Genomic DNA, 22553 nt, shown 5'->3' with positions numbered 1-22553 from the left:
AATCGATATTTATTCAATAAGGGACCAGTTTTCCTATCTAGCAAAAGGGACGAGTTTTCCTGGGTCGAGTTTTCTGGAGACGAGTTTTCCGATCATTTTTTAATTGGAACTTCCAGATAAATTTTTGTTCAATACGTGTATTTAAATAAAAAAATGTTTTACTTATTTGAACTCTTATGTTTTATAATAAATAGAAATTTCGATAAGTTTAAATATATTTTGTTCAAATTTTAAAAAATAAATATGGGGGGGCACGTATTAAAAATATATATTTTCCCTCGTATGTTTTACGGAAACTGCATTTTATATGTAATCTCATTCTAAAATGGATAAGTATCGAAAATTTCACGAAAATCTGACGATTAGTTGATTTTTGCTAGATTTATTAAACACGGGTATGTTTTCACATTACGTTACTGCATAGGAACGTTGTTTTAAAGCGCCAATTTTCTAAACACGATTTTCGGCTCGCAATTTCACTATGTTCGTACGATGAAAATATTTAAAAAGAATTATTACTAGTTTATTTTGCCCTTCTTCTTTTAAATGATACAAAGGTTATATTGATGATATTAATTTATAATAAAGTTACATCGTGTTACATATAGGGGGAAGTTAATTCTGTGGTAACTTTTGTTCCCGGGCTTGAACATGAATAAAGTTAGGCACCGCCAAAAATGGCCGAAAAATCAAGTTGTTAAAACGAAATTACATTTACTAAAATCCATTATTTCTGAGTAACTTTTTTTTCCAGAAAGATACAACCCTGAATTTTATCAAATGGAAAACAGAATAATGTAAAACTTTTTCTACTATTTTTAATTAAATTTGAAATGTTAATTTTTCCCCAAAAATTAATTGGCGTTTTTTGTTTTGCACAAAAAACGTATATAAATAGTTAAAAAAAAGAAGGTTTTTGAAAGAACTAATTTGTTTATTTCTTGTCTAACTAAGATTTAGGGTAATTTTCTATGAGAATATGCAAAAATATTATAATATAAGTACCTGAATTTCAAATAATTCCATTTATTCATATAGGCAACTAGTTACTTCGAGTCGATTTGATTACTCTGTTTACATTTGTACTTGATAAAAAGCAAACTACGGAAGACCAAAAAGCAAAAAAAAAAAAACAACTTATTTTTCAGTGACGAAAATTTCAATGTATTATTAACGCTGAGGCTGGCCAGTACCAGATGAGTGACCATTTGTATGAGTTTGGTTTTTAATGTGTATGTGTGTGGGGGCCAGGCTCTCCAAAATGGGGATGGGGGCAATTTAAAGCAGAATAAAAAAAAATTATTTCAGCGCGTTTGGTCCACCGTAGTCGAAAGGCGGCAAACGTTTCTAAATTGGATCGAAAAAATGATGATATTTTTAACACAAAGGGCACAATATTTATCGCATTTATTTTTGTATCGATTCTTCAAAGCATACCCTGTTTAATAATGGGCATGCATTATTCGGCTCGCTAAAAAGAAATTGTTAATTTATTTATCAAAGATTTTAAAATGGCTTTTTTCGTATAAATATTAAAAAAGATTTTTTTTTGTTTTGCTTAACTTAAATTCATTATTTTACTTAACATATTCACCGAATTTCACACTTCAAAACTCAAAAGCGGGATAATTAAACACAATCGAAGTTCTGATATTCAGACATCAAAATAAGGTATGTAAACAAGTTTTTTTAAATCTATAATCCCGTCCCTTACAACAACACAATATGTTTTGTTCGGTTTCAGATGATTATTTTAAGCATATTTGGAACCCCCTCAAAACAAGGAGGGGGGTTGTATGCAATATATATATATATATATATATATATATATATATATATATATATATATTGTTTATGAAAAATAAGTACACTGTTATAAAGTTCATTCTTCTCTTAATAATCGCTGAAAATTTCGTATTGATTGGATAATTACCTGATTTTTAGTAGATTTTTAAAAAGACTGTCCGTCCAAAAGTACTTGCCCCCCCCCAGTTTTGGCGGTGCCTAAATAAAATCAATTAAAACAGTCTTTCTTGGGGGGGGGGCATTGAAAATTCAGAACCTTTTGTTTTTTCGATCCCGAGCCCTTAAACAGTTCTGATTCAAACTTGTCCAAATCTATAACTTCAATTGAGTAATGTTTAAATTGCTTTTCAAATAGTGGGCTACAATGTTGAGTTCTGGCAGTTCTAAGAGATCAGAAGCCTTTAAACTGTCGAATAAAAAGTGAAACATTGACTTCAACATTTTTATTAAATCCGGCAGTTTGGTTAACATTGGAGAAAAAAAGAGGAAAAAATACTGCAAGAACTGTTACCAAACGATAGAAAATTTAATATTCTCTCAAAAAGTCTTAAAATTTTGGGAAAATTTATAAGTTTTATTATTTCCAAATTTGTTTTCTTATTTTTAAAGATTAAGAAAATAATATAGTGAACTTTGTTTTACTTTTTTTTTCACTCCAAACAAGGCATATTGCCACTTGAAACGTTAGATGCTACTAGTTGGAATCGTGTCTGACATGAGACTCTGGGGAGTTGAGCAGCGAGATGTCTGTTCACATTACATTTAAACTTCTACAGGTTAATATAGTTAGGGAAGCAGGAAACATGGTCGGAATTCCAACAGTATTTATTTTTAATTCAAATTGCATTTTTTAAGTTGACCGTTTAAATAGAACCCCCCCCCCATTGCAATTTGATCCATTGTGGCAGATCTCTTTCAATAGCCATTTTTTAATTGCCTTGTTTTTATTGTTATTCATTTTTTTTTTTTCATTTTTAAAACATTTTTATTTTCCCTTTTTTAATTATTCCAGCTTGTGCTTTGGCGTACACGTAGCATTTTAATTTTCAAACAAACAAAACAATTACTTTTATTTTATTATTTATTTATTTTGCTTATGTTGATTGGTGATCTTTTAAAACATTGCATTTTACGTACAAATAACATTAAATACTTACATGTCATGTCGAAATTAGTATAAATTTAGAAAGTTGAAAAAAATGATTTAGTAGAAAAATAATTACAAGTAAAAAATATATATATGTACTAGCAATACCCGCTAACTGGCGTTGCAAAGTGGAAGCGTACCCCCCCCTCGAAAAAATTAAAGTACGGTTGTTGTTGTTGTGGTTCCTGCTGCCCAGCCCCCAGTGGCCTCATGTTATGGACGGCTTTTTGAATAGCCACCCCCAACTTCTCATGTTACGAACGGTTATCGGAATGAATACCCCCTCCTTGTAAAGAACGGGTGGAGAGACGTGGTGTAGTAAGGATATTGAGTAACCTCCAGCCGCAAAAAAAAAAAAAAAAATTAAAAAATGGCAGCGAGGGGGGAAAGAAAAAAAATTAGACACAGTAGGCAGCCCGGGTGGAGAGAAGTATTAAAAAAAGAGAAAAATACATCCATTTAGCCATTGAAGCTATGGTCATATTCACTGGTTATTAAGCAGCCACCGCGACTTTAAATAGTTTATCTCAAAATTTTATTAAGAAGCAGAAATTTATTTAAGAACGAAAACATGGAATCCTATCCACGGAAATGAAACGAAACTTCTTCCGTGTATGTATTTGTTAATTTCTTTTATTAATTGCTGCAGTACTTGGTTTCAATCATTTCACTTATAGCCGTAACAAAAACTAAAACAAAAAGAAACAAATAAAAAGAAACCCGAAAAACAAACAAAGAAAATATCCAAAAAACAAATGAAGGTTTTCCGCTTCATTTCGATAATAAAAAAACAAGCAAAAAGGAAAAAAAGAAACAAATAAAACAGTTTGAATTCGATAATAAAAGAAACTGAAAAACTGGAATAAAAAACCACGAAATGTTATCCGTATGATGACTTTAGACAGGAAGTGAGGGATAGTATATGTAAGTTGTGACGGGCCAAGTTCGTTGTGTTTTTAATAACGAAAATAAGGAAACGTATTATCGTACATTTATAAATAATGCCCCTGCAAAATAAAAAAACAAAAAACAAAACAAAAAAAGAAAACGCAAAATAAAAGAAATGTAGATAATTTTTGTGTTACAATACTTAGATTCAATAATTTCACTTATAAACGTAAAAGAATTAAACAAAAATAAACAAATATGAATGAACCCAAGCAACAAACAAAACGAAAAACAAATGTTTTTTCGTTTCATTTCGTTAATGAAAAAGAAATAAAAAGCAAAAAAAAAAAGAAGAAAACTGTAAAAGCGAAAAAAAAAAAAAAAGAAAAACCGAATAAAACCGAAATGTTATCCGTATTTATCCAAAGGCGCATGATGACTTGAGACAGGGAGGGAGGGAGGGATAGTATGAGTATGTAAATTGTGACGAGTTAAGTTCGTTGTGGTTTCACTAACGAAAATAAGGGAACACGATATCGTACATTTATAAGTATTGACCCCGCCACCTCATAATAAAAAAAAAAACGAAAAAATATTAGATGAGTGTTGTTCTGTGTTGTTACGTAGTTTTGAATGCTTCTTAGTTTGTTTTAATGTAATTGTATTTCTGTAGCGGTAAGCGAGGACAATAATGTTAAGATTTCGAAGTGTTCGTTTAATAAGGAGGAAGAGTTTCATTCTGAAATAAGAGAATGTCACGTATCAGCCAATCAGAAATGCAGAAACATGTCTGGAGAGACCTTATTTTTTGTTTTGAAGAATGGAAGGTGAATGCTATGTTTATGAGTTTACAGATAAATTACGAAAGGTGGGGTCTCTATTTTTTAATTTTTCTTATCATTTTGTTTAAGCCAGGGATGGGGCATCCTACCAGATGCCAAACATACACCTGCTATTTTAGACACTCCAACCGAGAGATCTTTTTAAGATTCTAACCGTCCCTTTAAGTGCAATTGTTTGAATCTCCTTTGCACTTGGTTTACCTGGTATATTTGTAAGATAGTCTGTAAAATTCTTTTTCATAAGTCCGGTTGCTCCTATAATTACTGGAATGATAGAGATCTTCTTAAGGTTCCAGTTTCTTTTCATGTCATACATAAGACCCTGGTATTTGGTAATCTTTTCCCTCTCAGCTCTGTTTAACCCAGCATCATTCGGGACACTAATTTCCACCAAGGTTGCTTCCTTCTCCTTCTTGTCCCATATTACAATGTCGGGTTTTATAGCTCCGTTTTCTAGGTACGTGGCTGTAGGGATTGCATAGTCATAGTGGATGGTATATGACTTGTTTCCGACTGTTCTTTCGGGTATATGTTCCCATACGTGGTGTAGGATGCGTACGGTGGTATGACTTAATGATTAAGGGGTAAGTTTGGAACTGCCTCCTCTGTAGGTGATTGAGATAATTATGATGTCACCCCTACAATTAGATCTAGTGGTTTTATTATAAGGAATGAATGTGCCAAAAATGTCGTTCTATAGTTACATAAAGTAGTGGCTAATAAAATAGACATAATAAATTTTATATGGCATCTGTTGGAGTAAACCTACGGTATTTTGGTCCAAAGGGGAAAAGTGCGACGTTTTTATTATATACTAGCAGTACCCGCTAACCGGCGTTTTTCGGTGGAAGCGTGCACCCCCCCCCTAAAGTAGTAAGGAGGCAGACAGGCAGACAGGCAGGCAGGCTCGAATCTGTACAGCGAATGATGAAAGGAATATAAAAAAGCCATCCATTTAGTTGTTGAGAGAGAGAGAGAGAGAGAGAGAGAGAGTCTATAATTTTGACGGACTATAAAACAGGAAATACTTCATCGAACATATCTAAATCAAAATAATTTATTTTATTTTAAAAGTAAAACTTTTTCACTAATCAACTGAAAACATAATTTTTTAATTTGTATTTCAAAAGTAGACTCCAACCCTGTTATAAAAAACACATTGGTATAAAGATTAACCCCATTATTTAAAAAATAAAAAGATTTAATGTGTTTTATTTAATGGTTGAAAATTTTTATTGTATAATTTAAAATTTTAAACATTAAACAATACAAACAATACGTTGTATAACAAATAAAAAAGAAATGAAAAATGAAGATTTTAAATGAGTAAATGTGTTTTAATTTATACTTTAAAAATTTTATTTTATAATTTATACTTTAAAATTTTTAATTCATAATTTATAATTAAAAATTTTTACTTTATAATTTATAATTTAAAACACCGAACAATACAAATAAGATTTAGGTTTGGTTTTAAATTTTATATTCTCGGATGCATATGATGATGCGCGGAAACACTATTTCCTTGTTTGTACGTCCAAACAAGAATTCAGTATTTAACTTCATCTTTCATCATTTCTTTTTGAGAACAAAACCAACATATTATTTATATTGTTCGATGCTATTATTCTATTAAATAAAACACATGTAATCATTTTAAGACTTCATCTTGAATTATTATTATTTTTTTTTTTTTTACACAGTGATCACCACTTATCAAGGCCCGGAAGCCACTCAGGGATAAGGGTTATTGCAAGTACATTACGTTAGTGAGGAGATTTGCTGATATGTTTACTTAAGGGGGCTGTTCATTAGGAATCTGTTAACATTGGACTTGAAGACAACCAAGTTGTAGTCCGGAGGGAAGCAGGCAGACGGAACAGAGTTCCACAGGCGTGCAGTTCTAAGAAAGAAGCTTTGTTCATGTCTATGTGTTAAACAACGTGGTTAATTTGAATTAAATTTTAATCACAGGATTACATTTCAATAATCACGTAAATACAAACAAACTTCTGTTTACAATATATATATACCGGTATCGTGATATTTTTATTAAGCCATCATTATTTTAATCAAAAGAGTATTTTCATTTATCTGTCGGGCTTATGTTTATAATGATTTTTATTGATCTATCGTGCAAACATTATCTATTAGAAGTATTTTTATTTGCTTCTTAATATTTCTGACATGACAACAGTTGTACGTCAGGTTGAAAATCTTGACATTCTACAAAATTGATTATAACATTTTTTGTGCGTTTCGCTAAACTGTCCCCAGATGGCGCCTCGCGGTAAAAAAAAATGTAGGGTTTGTATTACTATACACATAGATTCGAAAAAATTGTCAAATAACAGACATATAACAAATAAATGTTATCAAAGGCGAGATAAGTTACTTTTCTACTTAACTGAATAATTTTTTAGTGTTTTTATTTAATGTGACATGTATATTCACCTAAAAGAGTACAGTGTTTACCGATGTATTTGAAAATTACAAATGGCACCATGGACATACTAAAAACTTGATTATAACATTTACTAGATATCCGATTTTCACACAAATTTTTATTATTAAATTTGAAAGCGACAGAAGCATTGAAATAAATAAAAGACTAGTTATGGCGTCAGTACAAAATACCAGCAACATTTGGTTTACTCGGAGTAAATGGCTTGTCGTCAGGACCAAAATTCTCGTAAAACGTATCGTTTATTGTATTGCTTGTTTCAATATTAACAGCATTTTTTTAAACATTTCCGATGGATATGTTTCGTATTTGTCTGGTTCTTCAATACATGCACATGCACTGCTAGGTAAAGTTTTACATTGACGAGTACATACACTCTCTAAAGTAGTAGTAACCAAGGTTTCCCCAATCTGACCAAGTAACAAAACAACGATTAAAAGATTTTGTATGATTTTTATTATTTTTGACATTTTAACAGTTGTACATAAGGTTGAAAATCTTGACATACAACAAAATTGATTCTAACATTTACTAAATATCAGATTTTCACACAAATTTTTATTGTTAAATTTGCAAGTAACGAAAGCATTGGGAAGAATCAAGGACGAGTTATAACGTAAGTTTTTTTCAAAATATCAGCAAAACTTGAATTATTCGAATTCAATGGAATGCCGTAAACATCAAAATTTTTGTAAAACGTAGCATATATTTTCTGGACTGTGTCGATGTTAATAATATTATTAACCGGTGCCGTTGAACAGGTGCGAATTTCTATCGCCTTTCCCTTGCATTTGCATGTACTGCCAGGTAAAATGCTGCACTGACGGGTAAATATATTAAGTTCACCTACACAAATGCTATCCCAATCTGACCATTGAACAGTTGACCAGAGACAAATATCTATATCCATTAAAAGTGAACACTTTTTCATTTGATTTCTGAAAGAGATAAAATAAAAATATAAAAATAAAAATATCTAATATGTCATCAGTTACTGTGTTATACGGAAAGGGCTGTCACCTTCCCATGCAAATAAGAAAAATATTAGATTAGTGAAAATGAGATTACTATAAGCCTAGAATCGAACACTGTAGGCAGGGTTAAGAAATGGAATCTTAGAAATCAAGTCTATTGTTAATTCTTTTAGAAATCTGAATATATGTCAGTAAAAATGGACAGTGCAAATTGAAAATATATTATTTGAAAATAGGTTAGATATTAGAATTGAGGATTCTTTTGTTTGCCAAAAGTGTGTTTGGACAAACATATGTAAAGCCACGTGAAAATTAGTCACGTTTGAAAACACACTTCTGGCGTCATAAACAAAGGACATTTCTCAATATAGGATTCTAAGGGTTTGGGGTTAGAGAAGTCAGTCAGTTGATCAGCCAAGAGTTGAGAGAATCAGTTGGAAAAGGAGGAGAGTCCCTTAGAAGCGAAGGGTAAAAGATTAGAATATGTACATACAGGCTGAATTCCTGACTTCATCGACCGGCTGCTTAGATGAATAAAGAAATCATCATTTATGTTGTAACTGTTGTCTTGTGTCATCCTTCATCACGAACCAAAAGTAATTGTATTCATCATCTAATAACGAACTCGGTGTAAACCCTTCCAAAAATTGTGTCTTCCCACCATCATCATAAGTGAAGTATCTTCTCTCCTCTAATATGTGTTAAAAGAACTATAATATATATAAACGTCTTCCCATCGGAATTGTCATCACCACCGTTATTATGTCTCCGTACATGAGTTACAATATGAGTCCCCGGCTATTCAACAACTGCTCCGTGGCAGTTCAAAATTATTTCGAAGCAATCTGAAATTCCCTAATTTATGCATGCGTTTTTTTTTTGTTTTTGTTTTTTTTGTTTTTTTAGATATTTTTGTATTTACCTCTGTATTAATACTATAAAATTCATTCTGGGTTATTCCTTCTTCCCGTAATTGGTTAAATTCGACACGCTGATGCCAAAAACTTGCTGCTTCAAATCTTGACGCTCTGCTATCCGAACTCGTTACTTCAAATATCGACGCTTTGCTGTCAAAATCAACTCCTAAACTCGACGCCCTACTGTCAAAACGCAACTCTAGAACACGACGCACTGCTAACAACACTTGCTACACGAACATCTAAATCATAAATTAATACAGTCTCTGAAAAAAGCAGGCGTTTTATATCTAACCGGAAGCGTCTCATTTGCATATTAAGTAACAATATCGCAAGCATATATAAAGAGAAACACCAGCCATTTTTTCTTTTTTCTTAATTCTTTTTTCTCTTCACGTGACTCTACCGGCTGCACAAAAAGAAGGTTCGTACAAATTTCTCAAACGTTTAATACCAGCAGAGTAACTTATTTTATTTTTGTTTACATTACAGACCACATTTATACATGTTTTTACATATTTTGTATTCTCATGTGTGTTATTATTAGGGCTAGTGCAACAGCAAATTCTTTTCATTGTTTTGACTCTCGAGTGTGTATCCATTGATATTTTATATGCTTTTATATAGAGTGATGTGGTTATTGGTTGATTACCTGTGTCTAACTGTGTCGATATGTACTCGAGAGTCAAAACAATAAGAATATGCTGTTTTCATAGACCTAGTTATTACTATGAAATTCATTCTAGGTCATTTCTTGTTACCGTACGTATATTATATGATATGATCTTGCGCTTGACATTGTGTTTAGTTATTGTATTTCGATCTGCACTGTTGGAACTTAATTTTTATACGATTGAACTATTTGCTTGGCCTTACTTGAATTATCCTATGCAAGTAGACGTATAGTGAGATCGAGATGCAATACAAACGAATGTAAAAAAGAGACTGGCTTCAATAGCTACCCCTTTTCTTTTGCTATTCTGCTGGAATAAAGTTTCCTTTCCACTTCCAAAAGCCATTTTGAGTTTTCACAGGAACGTGATAGCTCAATAATTTTCAACAACACAAAATCTAACAAGTTGATACGAATTTATAAATCTCAGTAAAAACTAAGAAACAATCAGAGATCTCCTGAGATTCGACCCGGCATACGTCGAAATGGACCTCGAACTTTCTACCACCCGTGCCTTTAACCACAGATGGTGAAAAGAAACACATAAAAAACTCATGCACAAGTTTTTTTCATCTCATGTATATCTACACACGCACTAACGAGAAAAAGGTAAACCAACGTACACAGTTCCAAGCTGCTAAATACTTAGATTGCCTACTACATGTACTTAGACTGAAAAACATATATAGCACTATACAACCAAACCTCTCGTGCCTGCTGATTCACAGACCGTTTTCCTACCAAAAAATGTAGTTATATAAACTTTAGCCAATTAATATTCTGATTTAAACTGTATTTTAAAATTGTTTTCTAAACTTATCTATATTATATTTTCCTTAGTCTGTCTCTCTTCCCGTTCCACCTTTTCTCGGAAACAACTGAGCCGATTTGGCTTAAATTTTGACAGATCTCTGTTATGGTTAGATGCAGCGAATTATGTATTACAGTATCCGTTCAATGCATAGTTAAGTATTAATAGGTATTAAGCACTACAATAACACTTTATTTTCACATTTTATCGGAAACTACTGATTTGATAAGGCTGAAATTTTGTATGAACTATTGTTATGATAAAATGCAACGAACTAAGTAATTTGGTATCCTTTGGATGCATAGTTAGGAACTAGTAGGGATTCGGAATTCCTGCAAATATGAACCATATTTAACCACATTCAACCATCAATTTGGAATAAGGCACTCATTCTAACTCAACTTCTACCGCTACAGAAGATATCTCACTGCTGATGCAATTCTCTATCTATATAAAAGCCAAGTACGTTCAAGGATGGAGTACTGCTGCTACATCTGGGCGGGAGCTGCCAAGAACAGCCTATCCTGCCTTGACAGAGTACAAAATAGACTTCGTGGCTTAGTGGGGGATACCCTTTTCTCTTCCCCGAAACCTCTCTCCCACAGAGGAAACATTGAGAGCCTGTCTTCGTTTTATCGCTATTTCCATGGCAAGTGCTCGTCCGAGCTCCAATCTCTGGTCTCCCCTCGCCAATCTTTCACGATAAACACCCGTCTAGCTGAAACTACTCTCAATAATTTATCAAATCTCCAATACTAACGATTACTACGATAATATCCCATTGATTACTGTACACGCAATAACCCTTATCCCCGAGTGGCTTCCGGGCCTTGATAAGTGGTGGCCACCATGTAAAAAAAGGGGCTATAATATTTTCCCGTTTTTAACGGAATAAAAAGTCTAGTAGTTATATAAACGTGTTTTCCTTGATTTTCATGTAAAGTTAACGCTTGCTTGCTGGTGACCCTGATATTTCTCAACATTTCATTTATTCCCATTTTAATATAAATGCATAACCGGGTATATCCTTCGTTTTCTTCCTTCGTTAAAACATACACTTTTATTAAAACTTTATATTAATTGTCGGTAGGACTGTTGGCACAAAGACACGATCATGACTCACAGTTGCCCTAATAAAGCCAGGGACCACACGGCATGATTAGATCAAACATTGACAAATTTCGAGCTCCGCAATTGGGTTCTGCATAGTTTTTCATATACTGGGTATGTACACGGATCGCTATTGTCGTATGCGTACATAAAGCCCACTATTCTCAAATGGACACCCATTTGTACTGGCTAGGTTCAACTTCGGCAATTTGACGAGAATCAATGTGAACGCGGTTATGCCGTATGCACTTATTCCAAAGCAAAGGTAGCATTTTATTTTAGATTTTAATAACGAAATTGTCACCTTGTTAAATGAAGCGAGCAAGTGGTTAAGCTTAAAATGTGAAATAATACATTTAAATAGAAACAAAATATTTTGTACTTACTCAGTTGGGTTTTGTAGTTCTAAAGCATTTGGCACAATGTCAGTCAACTCTCCATTTGTACACAGGATTTTCGCCAATGTTGTATTCCTAATTTCATCCAATTGGTCTATTGAAAATAAGATATTATTCTATACATGTACAAACCATTCAATGTAATAAACAGATCTTTAAAAAAGTTCATATGACATTACTTTGTATTATGTCAATCCTGTATATAATATTTTGATTGCAGAAATTCACCACTGGACCAAATTACCGTAGGTTTGCAACAACAGATGCCACATAAAAAATTATTCTGTCTAAACTATTATCTCCGACATTATGTAACTTTAAAACTCCATTATAGACGGATTTCGACCTTAAATAAAATCCTATAAATCATCATAGTAACGCCCATACTATTAGAGGAAGTAGTTCCTATTTTTCTCTCTTATTCATAACTGTTCTCACCGCACCCACTCTGCACTGCATAAAATTGCACACAATAGACTTGTATTGCCCATTCACCATTATTAACTAACTCATAAACTCATAGAAATAAGGTTCACTTCCGATTCGCAGATTCACAAAATAATGATTTCTCTCTTCATTCATTCCACCTTTTCTCATTGGATGCCAGCTGTAATTCTTTGGTTCCAGATTTAAACCTTCAACAAAAATGAAGGCTAACAGATTATAAGCAACATGGCTGCTGCAAAACAAGCGTTACACCAAACTGTTACACCGTAATAACACGACACCAACATTACGTGTAGATCTTTTACTTCTTGACCACTCGCATATTTTTAAACATAACAAATAATAAAAACTTACCGAATGGCTACAGTTTACTTTGCATTTAGGTTGTCATCTACTTTCTCCCTCTCTTTCGCGCGCAGCAATGATTAAGTGTGTTTCCTTATATACTTTGAAAGTAACACACATTAATCACTTCCAAGGAAGAACGGGAAAGAAGAACAACATTTTTGCGTTATTCTATTTAGAGGGGCCTATTGCCGCCCCGTGTTCCTTTTTCGAGGAGGGCGTGTTTTTAATGCTTGCATAGTTAAGTTTACGAGAACCTATTTTTGTGAAGGGGGTATGTTCGAGTGATGACAGACAAAATTCCCGTTCCAGATAAGCAGATTCAGATTGCAACTGTTTGGATGGATGCAATACCTTAATGTGTACTTGCATAAAGCATGAACTAGTATGTACGAGTGGACAATGCCAAGATGGCAACCGTTACAATGTGAAAAGTACTCTATTCATAGATGATGAGGATGAGGAGGAAGAAGTTTGAACAACTTTGAAAAAACATTATGACTTATGTGAATCGAGGAGGGGTAGGGGTAACAACAGATATGATTTAAAGGGGGGGTTCAACATCACTGGCCACCATTTCATGTGAAGAATTGATTTAAAACAATAGAAAATGACTCGTAATGTTGTGTTGCAGGGGCTTTCATTAAGGGGATATGACGGGGGATTCATATTGGGCCGATACATATAACGGATATAACGATGATGATGATGAAAGGGAGACGTTTATACATATTACGATAGTGATGATAGGGAGAGAAACATTTATATATTAGTTCTGTTCTGAGATGCTTGGGACTTCATATATATACTGAGGATGATAGGATGATAGATGCACAGTTCTTATATTTCTTGTAACACATATAGAGAGGAGGAGAGATACATGTTCTTGGGAGGGTTACACAATGTTCATAATAATATGATTAACACATTACTTTTTAATTTGTGGAATGATGACACGAAGACAGATAGTTACAACATATCGATGGTGATTCTTTATTTCATTGGACCGGTCGAATGATGATGACGTCAGAAATTCAAATTCAAGATCTACATAATTAACCTTCTACCCCTTCGCCTCTCAGGGGACCCTCCTCTGACCATGTCAACTCTTGGCCGATCAACTCTCTCCGACCGACCCTGCTGACAGTTTTACCTCAAGTACTCTGATCTGACTAACTCTAGCTCCTATATTGAGAACCCCCCTTTTGCTATGACGTCAGAAGTGTGCTTCCCAAAACATGACCAATTCACATGGCTGTGCACACGTTTTTCCAAAACACACGTCTGCAAACAAAGAATTCTCAACGAATTTATTTTTCAACAAAGTATTCTTAATTTGTATTGTTAATTCTTTTTTAGCTGACATTTTTAATATTCAATTTTGTAAAAGAATGTACAATCAATTCTTTTTACAATACACACAATATTTATAATAGAATTTAACAATACAACTTTTTAACATTCCGATTTCTAACATTCTATTTCTTATCCTTGCTTATCCTAATCTCAGTTTCACTTATCTAATATTCTTCTTCTTTACATGGAAAGGGAAGCCCTTTTTCCTGTAACAGTAAGTCGAAAATGTTCAACTTCAAAATTTTAAACTTTCCCATGCTCGAATCTTGTCCAACTTTTAGTATGATGTATAGTAGACCCAACATAACATAAAATCACAACAAAAAAATCTTGCAATTTTTTTTTATATCAGTTCGTATTTTGACAGGATTAATTGGTAGATTCGAAGGTATGAATCTTTTTGGAAACCCAAGTTTCATTTCAACTGCCGTTGCTTTAAATTGTTTCATAGCCTAGTTTTAAGTTACACGATACGAGCAACGACCTGCTTATATCAGAATTAGCATTGCATTTATGTCCGGCACAACCGATCCTACGTCGCTTACGTCAGTGTGCTATGTTCGTTCTAACAACAAATATATAAATGGTGGGTCATAAATCAATCTTAATCTTTTTATATTTCTCTTAGTTTTCTATGAAAATACTGCGCTAATCTGGCTGTAATTTTATATAAACCTTTGTTATTATTAGATGCAGCAAATTTTAAACCATCAATTTGACATGCTTTAAGTTAATGGGCCATACATTTTGCCAGCTTTTAACGGAGTAAAAGTCTAATGTTAAACAAGTCCTCTTGTACGCTTGCATATTAAAGAAAAGAAAAAAAACCTTACCTGGTGTAAAAACTCCTTCGTGAGTGTAAAAGAATCGATCGCCTTCTTGTAACTCTTTGAATTGCTTGTCCATTAATTTCTGCGTCGTCTTACCGTATAGTGCATCAGTTACAGGTGTTTCAGCAAAGAGCCCGGGCAGGAGCTCAATATCGATCTCCTCCCTGATTTCAAAAATTAAAATAGAAACCATAATGTAGAAATATTTAATGATAATAATGATATAATGATATAAAAAAATAGGTTAGAATAATGAATGTATAATAAGGAAGGATGAGTGGGTGACTAAACTGAGATTTACAATTATGAATTGCTGCTACACCCAGGGTCAGCCATCAGCCACCTGACCGCACCAGAGGATCACCACACTCTCCAACATATCCAGGTACACTTTGGTGTTGACTTTCAAGCCGATTCAAAACTTCGTTGAGCTGTGCTCTCAACCGTTAAACTGTTCAGATTTGCATTTTTATGGCGCTGGCAATAGTCCCGTTGTCATATCTTGGATTGGTAGAGAACATGACTTGTACGGCGGCGCATCTCCAATCTATCTTGTTGAATATTGTGCCACTTTCAGACATGATAGAGGGCGCCTATCGTTCTTGGGATTTGTACACAACTGGCGAACTAGTAGATGGTTTGCAACAAAAAAGAAATCCGGTTTTCATCAAACGGAAATGGAATCATGTCGTATTTTCTAGGGCAACACTTTTATCGTTCGACGAATTATTGCTGAGAAATTTGATCGCATTCTGTCTGATCCTCCCTCGGCTAAAATTCACGCCTGTGGAGACTTCAATATTCACAATGTTGAATGGCTATCCCACTCAAACTAAACGGCTGATGAGGCGAGGTACTGTCATGATTTCTAAATTCTTTATATCCTTACACAATTTTTTCACAAACTCACCCGTATGCCCGACTGACAAACGGTATACAAGTCTCGTAGACTAATAAGAGAGTAATATATTTTAGCACAGTTTACTTAATTAAGTTAAAAATAACACTGGTGTACGTTTCTACTGTTTAGGTCTGTTGAATTTACAACAGGCAAGCACAATATTATGCAAGTCTCTGGAGCCGCCGGGATGAAGTACCTCAAGCATTCTTGCGGCGTCATCATCGTCGTTGTCTTCATCGTCCTCGTTCGTAGGTTTAACGTCTGTTGTACATACTGACATGCGTTGGGCGCTTTATGAGATTGATTTCCAATGCAACACATCTCTGGGAAGGTCTTTATTAAACTTCTTCCCAATATTCATCTTTATCACTTTCAGCCATGTTTTTTTTTTACCTTCCTCGATAACTGAACCTGATTCCCCAATAGATTTACTATACCGTTGAAATTTACAATTTCACACACATTTCTCTATACCGTCAAAATTTAAACTTCCTCTGAGATGATCAGAACTAAAAATCATTTTACACATCCATTTTAATATCATTTCTCTTCATGCAACGCATGTCCACAACTCTCACTAGCCAGGTTTCACTTATATACATCACACTGTGTATACATGCTGACAGACTCTTCCCTTCACTTTCACTAGCTTTCCTTAACGTTTTAAATTTAACAAGTAGGTCATCCATTATTTTACACAAATATTAAATTATTAGCATACAGCATCTCGTCCAGACAATCCATACGGTATTCCCTGGACATTTCTCCGAAAACATTATTCAGAAAATTAACATCTATGCTGATGATGCCATTCTCTTTTGTTTAGTTGCTTATCACTTAAATCCTTGAACTCATTTGAAATATACAGCTTGTCTGAAAGTTGTGGATTAGAGTACAACATGGCTTAATTTGTTTAATCGTTAAAATTTAGCTCGTGCCTTTCAATCGTAGGCGCGTACATATTCTTCCTGTGATTCGCATGTGTAACTCGACTCTTGAGGTGAAATGGACACTGAAACTTCTAGTCCAGTCAAATTAGGAAAAATAAATGAAAAAATTTATAACAAGCTGAAAATTCACACGACTTCTTTAGGCATTTAGAAATAACATATCCAAAGGCCCCATCGATTCACCTTAAGCTCTGTCCGCCACCTTGAAAATCGCCAATAAGATCACAGTGACCATACATTTTCAAGAAATAAAACATATGAGAGAGAAGAGGGATATTTGCGGATTAGACCTCAAGAGAATACCACATTAAAAAAAAAACTCAAGAGTACTATTAAGAGTATTAAATAGTGCACTCACAAAAAGTTGCTATATCTAGCAAACTATCACCTGAAGAGAAAAATGCATAGAACACTTTTTGTGAAGAATTTTATGAGCTATAATAATGTACTCAATAGTCATTTTCATAAAATTAACCGTTTTCGCGCAAATAGAAAAAAAAAAAAAAAATGAAATTTAGCGGCCATTTTCCCAAATGGCGGACGAAGCTCAGGATGCATCGACAGGGACTTTTGATATGTTATTTCTAAGTGCCTAAAGAAGTCATGTGCAAAATTAAAGGTTGTTATAATTTTTTTCTTTTTGACTAAAACATGATTAATGTGATTAGAGTATTCTTGGTCTTTCTTTCTCATCACGGAGTTCATATATTAAGACCCATTGCTCTTTCTGCTTCTCGTAAAGTCGGTTCTCTCTATCGTTGTAAACATTTTTCTCTCATCTGAGGTTGGTCAAATCTACAAATGTACTACCAGACAATTACTGTGAAAAGTAAACAAATGTCTGTTAAAAACATAAGCCATATATTCACAAAACAAATAACGGGTCAAACTAAGAAAGAGAATATACCGTGTATATTTGGAGATAATATGTATATTGACATTTTGGTACGCTATTTTTTTTTTAATAGTAAATGTTATCTATATACATTATTATTATTTTATTCACTAGGTGTTTTCGCGTAGTCGTTATCGGTGATTACTTGCTAAAAATATCTAGTGGTTTTTTTGGAATCTGAAAAAAAGTATTTCCAAGATTCTTCGCCACTTTCAGTAAGCTATGTAAATAGTTTTGCATTATTGTAACAGTCATATAACATGTATTGTTATTATTATTATTTGATCGATTTACTTACGGGTATATTTTATTCAGAAGCACATCTGGTGATTTTGCACCAGTTTCTTTGTTGATGACACTATAAAAGATAATATAGACTGGGGCCCCATTTTCTCGTGATTGTTGAAGATTCAATGCAACTTTATCCGTGCCTTGGCCAGGCAGCTCCTGCAAATAGGAATTTGTTAACTCTTCAACTACGAACCTGAAAAGAAGCGAAAATATAAAACATTTCTCATACAATATGTACCTTATTATTTTTTTCTAAGAGATGTGAGTAGAGTGGCAGTAGATTTTATTTAGAGAGTAAAACCTCTCTTCTCTAATCATATTGAAAATGAAATATTGATCAGGATTAAATATAAAAATCCATTGAAAATCACTTTTTAAGAACACGGACTAATAATGCATAAATGAATGATGAAATAGATTTTTATGCACATTTTTTTAAAAAGACTATTAATATCAATTAAATGGGAAGAAATCTTCCTTACACCCTTCCACACACACACACACACACACACACACACACACACACACACACACACACACACACACACACACACACACACACACACACACATACACACATACATATATATATGTGTGTGTCTGTGTGTCTGTGTGTGTATATATTCAAGCAAATATTATTAAATGCAATGGAGACACTTTGCTCTATGATTCTTTTTTTAATTTTTCGATTTTCCGTATAATCTTTTTTATATCGAAATCAAAAATATTAGTAAAAGTTCCATAGTTATTGTTGTTCTCACGAGCGCCTTCGAGTCTTCCACAAATCATCTTCAGGCGTTAATTAAAAGTACGAAGGAGGAAAAATGAGAATTAAAAGTGAAAACTAAAATATACAGTAAACAGTGTTAGGTGATGATAAGTTAAAATATATAGAGTCGATTAAAAGTCAATTAAAAATATAGGTCGCTTAAAAATTCGAGTATTAAAATCAGCAAGTTCGTGGACACTGTTAACAAAGTTCACACACACACACACACACGCGCGTACACACACACACACACACACAAACACACACATATATATGAGAAGATACTACAACATGTTTTTTCTTTTTCGTATCGATAACACCAAATGGTACAGAATGATCTGTAATCAGCAATAAACTTATAAGACGAAAGCGTTGTACCACACTGGAAGCTGTACGACCCCAGCGATAAAGATAAAAACAAAAACCTAACAAAAGATAAACACTTTTAGCTGAAACATTAGTGTTTTTTCAGTTCTATCTTCTATAAAATAAATAAATAATTTCTGTATGGTGTTCAATTTAGGCATCAATTCTGCACATGGCACCAACATATCAACATAAATCCAAGTTTTAATTTCTATGCTGAAAACAGATGAGATGTAGATAGCGTCGATGAAGAAGGTTGTTCACCAAGGTATTTCAACATAATCAAAGTTAAAAATTCTAAGTTGAAAACACAGGGGATGTCGGTGAGCGTCGATGAAGAAGGTTGTAAACCAAGACATATCAACATGAGCCTAAGTTAAAATTTCTAAGTTGAAAACAGAAGGGATGTAAGTAAACGTCGATGAGGAAGTTTGATCACCAAAACATATATCATGAATCTAAGTTAAAATTTTTAAGTTCAGACATGGGATGTAGGTTGCGATTCAAAGGAAGCTCATCAACCAAGAGATGTCAACATGCATCTAAGTTAAAATTTCTAAGTTGAGAACACACATGAGATGTAGTTAGCGTTGAAAAAGAAACTATAAACTAAGAGATGTCAACATGGATCTAAGTTAAAATTTCTAAGTCCAGACACAAGGGATGTAGGTAGCGTTGTAAACGAAGCTCGTCAACCAAGAAATATCAACATACATCTAAGGTAACAACAAAACCCTAACAAAAGAAAACATGTTTAGTTGACACATTAGTGTTTTCTCGGCACTATCTATGAAATAAAGAGATAGTTGCTGTATGGTGTTCAATTTAGGAATCAATTCTACGCATTGCACCAAAACCATATACGTCTTGAATACACTAGAGACAACTCAATTGACAATTATTCCATTCGATCTGGTAATGGACACATTAGAACTGCTACCTTCATCACCTCCTATGCAGACAAATACAAAAGAATTATGAAAGACACCAGAGGAGTTGGGCAAAGCGTAGTTTCACTCCAGTAAACCACATCCAAGTTAACTCTGAGTGCATTCAATAAAATTGAAGATTTTAGAGGGAGATGTTAAGTGCAACTTTCAATAATTAAGAGTTCTTTTTCTTGTATGGAAGAATGGAGCGTTATCCCTTTTGAAAAAAAAAAAGGAGAGTTCCTCCATGACAGTTTTGGAGGAAATGAAGTGAAGCATGCATGGTCCCCCGTAAGTGCACAGTGAAAGAGGCATAAAAAATTACTTAGTTTAGCATTTGCCCCCCTCCTATTTAGCCCCCAAACTCCCCAGGAGACGTCCAATTCTGGTGAAAATGACCAAACGGTGCAGTTTTAGGACTTATCATATGTAAATTTGAGTTCTCCACCATGCAAGAAAAGAAATGACTAAGTCCTCATTTGCCTCCCATTTAGTCCCCAAAGTCCTCAATCCTTAACAGATTTAAATTTGAGTTCAGCACCTTGCAAAACTGCTAAATAGACATAAACAGAAAATTTTGGACAAATAGGTAAAATAGTTCCAAAAATGGAGTATTTTTATTAACCCTAAAAGAGCCTCTCTGGGGCACACCCAAAAGTTATCTTGAAGACAAGCAAAATTATATAGAAATCAGTGAGGTACAACTTTTCAGAAAGTTTTTTTTTAAAAGCACAGAAGTGTCAATTTTAGCCATTTTAACCCGAAAAAAGCACCCCCCAGAGAGGCAACGAGTTTTCCCAGAAAATCCGTTCTGTTAACTTTTTACTCATATCATGGTTAATGTTTGTGCAAAATTTCAAAAAATTCCAAGGTGTAGTTATTGAGATAAGTGAGAACAGATGAACGGACAAACGGACGAACGGACGAGGGTGAATTTACAGGTTCACCCTCTTTTTGTCATGGGGGGCAACGATATTGTGAACAGAACTTTTTGGTATATCAAACTAAAATAATAATTAAATCAAAAACAGACAACTAATAATAATTTATTAAACTTCTTTTTTTTTTTCAAAACTAATATGCAAATTAGTTGACCCTGTGATATGCATCACATATACGTATGTAGTATGTTAAAAACTGTGCATCTATTTTAGAAAGTCGAATTGAGATAAGGCATTTTACAAGAGTGCGAGAAATAGCCCGAAACTTCGCATGAATTAATTTAGCTAAAAACGGAAGAATACAACAGCTAGAATAGTCAAAAGAGTACGGAAGAATCAACTTTACTTTATTATATAGATAAAAAGGTTAAAAGATACAACCGACATTCGCACGAATTCATTTAGTAAAAAGGAAGAATATAATAGCTATAAAAGTCAATGAAATAAACGAGAATTGGCTTTACTTTATTATATAGATAAAAATTAAAATAAAAAATAAATCAAATACAAATACCTGTCAACCATTTCCGCCTTTGTTGTCTGCATTGCTTCCAACAATTTTTGTATACCATCAGTTTCAAATAGCTTTTCTGGTTTGTAATACACGCTATCCAATTTGATGTCGGTAGAATCTATTACAATCTTTGATGGTACCATCGAATCAATAATCGAAGTGTATACAAGGCTGAATGTGTTAAATATAGTAGGCGTAACACTAGCTGAATGTGAAGTGGTACCTGCGGGTGGTGTCATCAATGATGTGTTTTTATCAAAAACCGGTAAAAGTTCCGTATACACGATATGCTGATATTGCGCAATCACAATCTTTCTGGCTGTCTGGAAAATATCCTCATCGCTGGCATCTTTAAGGTTGACTTTCAGTTTTGTTGCAACAGCATTATGATGACGTACCCATATAGTATACATAGTCATTATTAGAGGGTCAATATTAACACGGAGATCGCCTACAAAAAGAGAAACGGAAAATAGCAATACACACACACTATATATATATTAGTGTTGGGACGATTAATCGCAATCGGGTATCGTAAAAATCGGAACATTCGCGGATATCGGAATTGGAATCTGAAATATTGGCGTTTATTTTCCGATTCCAAATCGATACTTTTGTCTTTTTTTTTTATTTGATTTTGTTTAAAGTAACATCTTCAATTCCTGGTAATATTGATAAATTAGTAAATATTCATTGATCTTAAAATACAAGTAAAGCTAAAATCGATAGATCATCTTCAACAAGTGTATTTTGATGCTTAAGAAAATATCTGCATATTTAACATGTGTTTATACGAAAATCGGGGGAAATAACAATCTTACAGTTAAATAATTAGAGATTTATAAAGAATCGGAATCGGAATATCTAAATCGGGAAAAATATTGGAATCGTCCCATCACTAATATATATATATATATATATATATATATATATATATATATATATATATATATATATATATATATTAATCAACATCATATATTACTAGA

General features: G+C 33.5%; 1 protein-coding gene across 1 annotated transcript in view; it reads right to left on the bottom strand.

Annotated features, from left to right (window-relative positions):
* Positions 1 to 7586: 7586 nt before the first annotated feature.
* LOC145277954 (immunomodulatory peroxidase-like) overlaps positions 7587 to 22553 on the bottom strand; it is a 61361-nt gene continuing 46394 nt past the window's right edge. The window contains exons 11-15 of the mRNA XM_080130063.1: positions 21565 to 22015; positions 18053 to 18238; positions 15012 to 15172; positions 12019 to 12124; positions 7587 to 8085 (exon numbers count right to left, since the gene is read on the bottom strand). Of these exons, the coding sequence (XP_079986189.1) occupies positions 7746 to 8085; positions 12019 to 12124; positions 15012 to 15172; positions 18053 to 18238; positions 21565 to 22015 (1244 nt within the window). The 3' untranslated portion in view covers positions 7587 to 7745. The remainder of the gene's footprint in view (positions 8086 to 12018; positions 12125 to 15011; positions 15173 to 18052; positions 18239 to 21564; positions 22016 to 22553) is intronic.

This window comes from Euprymna scolopes, chromosome 6 (assembly GCF_053919585.1).
Source record: "Euprymna scolopes isolate OS-2025 chromosome 6, ASM5391958v1, whole genome shotgun sequence".
NCBI lineage: Eukaryota > Metazoa > Mollusca > Cephalopoda > Sepiida > Sepiolidae > Euprymna > Euprymna scolopes.
Note: the sequence above shows the minus strand (reverse complement) of the source record. Positions and strands in the feature narration are given on the sequence as shown.